The sequence below is a fragment of the Pelmatolapia mariae genome, linkage group LG3_W (assembly GCF_036321145.2).
Source record: "Pelmatolapia mariae isolate MD_Pm_ZW linkage group LG3_W, Pm_UMD_F_2, whole genome shotgun sequence".
In the NCBI taxonomy this organism is placed as follows: domain Eukaryota; kingdom Metazoa; phylum Chordata; class Actinopteri; order Cichliformes; family Cichlidae; genus Pelmatolapia; species Pelmatolapia mariae.
Genome location: NC_086229.1, coordinates 94,707,399 through 94,711,634, shown reverse-complemented (window position 1 = coordinate 94,711,634; position 4,236 = coordinate 94,707,399). Strand labels below are relative to the sequence as shown.

At 47.1% G+C, this 4,236-nt stretch overlaps 1 protein-coding gene across 1 annotated transcript; it reads left to right on the top strand.

Annotated features, from left to right (window-relative positions):
• Window positions 1-281: 281 nt before the first annotated feature.
• Window positions 282-2,990, top strand: LOC134620148 (protein NLRC3-like). Its single transcript, XM_063466140.1, has 3 exons — window positions 282-379; window positions 780-1,008; window positions 1,150-2,990. The coding sequence occupies exons 1-3, from the start codon at window positions 377-379 to the stop codon at window positions 2,943-2,945; spliced, it is 2,028 nt and encodes a 675-aa protein (XP_063322210.1). The 5' UTR covers window positions 282-376; the 3' UTR covers window positions 2,946-2,990.
• The last annotated feature ends 1,246 nt before the right edge of the window (window positions 2,991-4,236 follow it).

The window sequence follows — 4,236 nt, the reverse complement described above, 5'->3', positions numbered from 1 at the left end:
CCGTTCCTTAGGTCCACCAATCACAGCCGAGCCCCTGCACAGGTGAATTTGCATACACACATTAAGAAACAAATAAACCACCAACACACGCACGTAACACTGGCACAGGCGTGTTAGGTATTTAATAGTTTCAGCTTAGTTTATTTGATGTAAAACTTCAGTTCACGGTCGCAGGGATCAGCTGACACAGATCGGTGGCACAGGCTGGTTAGTTATTTAATGGTTTCGGCTTAGTTTATTTTATCTAAAACTTCAGTGGACAGACATAACATGAGCTAATTATTCATTACTCCTCCACAGAGTGGAGCAGGAGAGAGCAGAGGTTTCCACTGGTCAGTCTGCACAGCAACATCAAACACACCTGGACTCTGTGGTTATGGTTTGTAGTTCTACGTTTACATTTGTTCTTTTCAGTCACCTCTATTTTGCACTTTGTGGACCAGAGGATTGTCAGTGTGTCCAACATAAATCAGAGTTTGGGTTCCATGATTTCAGTCAGATTGGGGTGACTGTAGCTCAGGAGGTGAGCAGGTCAGCTACTAGTCAGAAGGTTTGTGAATCAAACCCTGGCTGGCAAATGTACTGGGTAACGTACTAAACCCAAGCTGCCCTCTGATGCATCCATCAGAGTGTGAAAGAAAGTATTTAAGCATAGAAAAATGTGCTTGGTTGAATGAGGCATGTTGTATAAAATGCTTTGTGTGCACAGAGTATCACAGAGAGCTGTATAAGAACCAGTCCATTTACCACTGGGTAATTCATATAGTCTTCTTTTCCAGCGGCTGGAGGACAACATCACCATGTTTGTGAAGAACGAGCTGAAGAAGATCCAGAAGCTTCTGAGTCCAGATCACCCAGAAACTTTAAAGAGCCAGATGGAGGATGAGGAGATGTTTGAAGGTGAGGATGAAGATGAAAGAAAGAGCTGCAGAGAAGCATTTCTGAAGATCACACTCCACTTCTTGAGGAGACTTAAGCAGCATGAGATGGCTGACCATCTGCAGAGCAGTAAGAGAATTTCTCTAAAGACTGAATATTGATCTTTCCTAATAGCTCAAGAAATGGACCAATAGACATTCATCCTTTCAGGGTACTGAAAGGCTGTTATATTTATTGTGTAATATTTTTTTCTGAATTTCTTACCTTCAGAAATATTTGCTCCACTCTGTAAACGTGAACTTAAAGCCCAACTGAAGAAGAAGTTCCAGTGTGTGTTTGAGGGCATCGCTAAAGCAGGAAGCCCAACCCTTCTGAATGAGATCTACACAGAGCTCCACATCACAGAGGGAGGGACTGCAGAGGTCAATGATGAACATGAGGTCAGACAGATTGAAACAGCATCCAAGAAAGCAGACAGACCAGAAACAACAATCAGACAAGAAGACATCTTTAAAGCCTCACCTGGAAGAGACGAACCAATCAGAACAGTGCTGACAAAGGGAGTGGCTGGCATTGGGAAAACAGTCTTAACACAGAAATACAGCCTGGACTGGGCTGAAGACAAAGCCAACCAGGACATCCAGTTCATATTTCCATTCACTTTCAGAGAGCTGAATGTGCTGAAAGAGGAAAAGTTCAGCTTGGTGGAACTTGTTCATCACTTCTTTAATCAAACTAACCAATCAGGAATCTGCAGGCTTGAAGACTTCCAGGTTGTGTTCATACTTGATGGTCTGGATGAGTGTCGACTTAATTTGGACTTCAACAAAACTAAAATCCTGACTGAAACCAGAAAGTCCACCTCATTGGATGAGCTGCTGACAAACCTCATCAGAGGGAACCTGCTCCCTTCTGCTCGCCTTTGGATAACAACACGACCTGCAGCAGCCAATCAGATCCCTCCTCAGTGTGTCGACATGGTGACAGAGGTCAGAGGGTTCACTGACCCACAGAAGGAGGAGTACTTCAGGAAGAGATTCAGAGATGAGGAGCAGGCCAACAGGATCATCTCCCACATCAAGAAAGCTCGAAGCCTCCACATCATGTGCCACATCCCAGTCTTCTGCTGGATCACTGCTACAGTTCTGGAGGATGTGCTGGAAACCAGAGAGGGAGGACAGCTGCCCAACACCCTGACTGAGATGTACATCCACTTCCTGGTGGTTCAGGCCAAAGTCAAGAGGATCAAATATGATGGAGGAGCTGAGACAGATCCACACTGGAGTCCAGATAGCAGGAAGATGATTGAGTCACTGGGAAAACTGGCTTTTGATCAGCTGCAGAAAGGAAACCTGATCTTCTATGAACCAGACCTGACAGAGTGTGGCATCGATATCAGAGCAGCCTCAGTGTACTCAGGAGTGTTCACACAGATCTTTAAAGAGGAGAGAGGACTGTACCAGGACAAGGTGTTCTGCTTTGTTCATCTCAGTGTTCAGGAGTTTCTGGCTGCTCTTCATGTCCACCTGACCTTCATCAACTCTGGACTCAATCTGCTGGAAGAAGATCAAACAACTTGGAAGGTGTTTCAAACAAGAAAATCTTCAGAGAAATACTTCTACCAGTGTGCTGTGAACAAGGCCTTACAGAGCCCCAATGGACACCTGGACTTGTTCCTTCGTTTTCTCTTGGATCTGAAGACTAATCAAAGTTGTTTGCAAGGCCTGATGACACAAACAGGAAGTAGCTCACAGACCAATCAAGAAGCAGTCCAGTACATCAAGAATAAGCTCAGTGAGAATCTGTCTGCAGAGAAAAGCATCAATCTGTTCCACTGTCTGAATGAACTGAATGATCGTTCTCTACTGGAGGAGATCCAACAGTCCCTGAGATCAGGACGTCTCTCCACAGATGAACTGTCTCCTGCTCAGTGGTCAGCTCTGGTCTTCATCTTACTGTCATCAGAAAAAGATCTGGATGTGTTTGACCTGCAGAAATACTTTGCTTCAGAGGAGGCTCTTCTGAGGCTGCTGCCAGTGGTCAAAGTGTCTAAAAAAGCTCTGTAAGTTATAAAGTTTTTATTATTTAATTTGGTTGGTATGTTATGGAAAAACACACTGCCATCAACTTCTGTTTTGTTTTTGTCAAAATCACTGTAATATAATCACTGTACCTTTATATACACGTGACTTGTATTAACAGCGTGAGCGCCCCCCTCATCCGCACGTTCCTGACGATGGAATCCCTGAGGACCAGCGTGGAGAGAGGAGGTGCCACCGGGGGCTGCTGGCCATCTGAGACGCCCGCGCCACGGTACCGGGGGTGTTCAAATGGAGATGCACCAACCGGACCGCGTGAGTGACTCCCGGGTAGCCGCGCCGCAGGCCTTCTTCTCCGAGGAGCCGGCGTAAAGCACAGCTCTCCACGGTGAGTTTGCACCACAGCGTCGGGCTGCCCGCCGCGGCTCCGGTGGCGTAGTGGTGGAGATGGCGGAGACCTCAGCGACACAGCGGGATGGCGAGGGCCAGCGGCCACAGGAGGAAAGTCCACAGTATCCAGGACATTGAATTTATTCTCCAGTACTACCGCACCGGAGGGGTGAGGGTGCGAGGGTCCTCCTGGCCCCTCTGCAGCCACCGCGCGTGTCAACCACGGTCCATGGCGCTGGTTGAAGTGGAGTGGAGCTGACCAGAGCCTTGGGTCTGGCCCCTAGTTGAAACCAGCAGTTCTCGTCCGTGGCAGAAACACCAGCGACGCAAGTTGAGAGCCTGGGTTGACTGTTGGCAGGATCTTGGGACACAACAGCTGGGTGGTGCACTGTGTCGGCTAGCTCAGCGCTAGTAGCAGTGGTTTGAGCTTTGCCAAGGAGGATCGTGTCAAGTTCGCGTTCCGCCCCCAGGATTTGGTATAGCGTGGATATCATTTGTTCCAGCTCGATCACTTTTTGGCTCAGGTTGATGCAGCTTTCACAACTGGATGTTGAGGTAAGTGGTGCCATGACTCACGCAGTATTTGACAGTATTTGTTCGCTGCGCCTTCGTGAACGAGGCGTAGCGAACAAATATGATTCAATAACTTGCTGCTGATACACAACATTTCATCATATTTCCTCATAACCCTCTTTTGTCTGACCATTTGAATCCCATTTGAATTTGCAATAAAGGATCCACAGAGTTTGGTGACAATAATGACAGTAGATGTTTGTGTGAAAGTGCTGGAAGCAAATGAGTGTGTGATGTTCTTTCAGTGTTGCACTTTGTAGACGCTCCCTGAGCACTGGTCTCACAGCCAGCTGCACATAGAGACCAGTGTTGTTAGTCCAGGTCAGAAGATGACTTGTTGGAATGAAAATGAGCT

Bases quoted from the DNA above. Each gene is read 5' to 3' on its own strand.
- LOC134620148 (XM_063466140.1), top strand. The intron at 1,009-1,149 runs GTAAGAGAATTT...TCTTACCTTCAG, and splicing joins GGCTGACCATCTGCAGAGCA to AAATATTTGCTCCACTCTGT.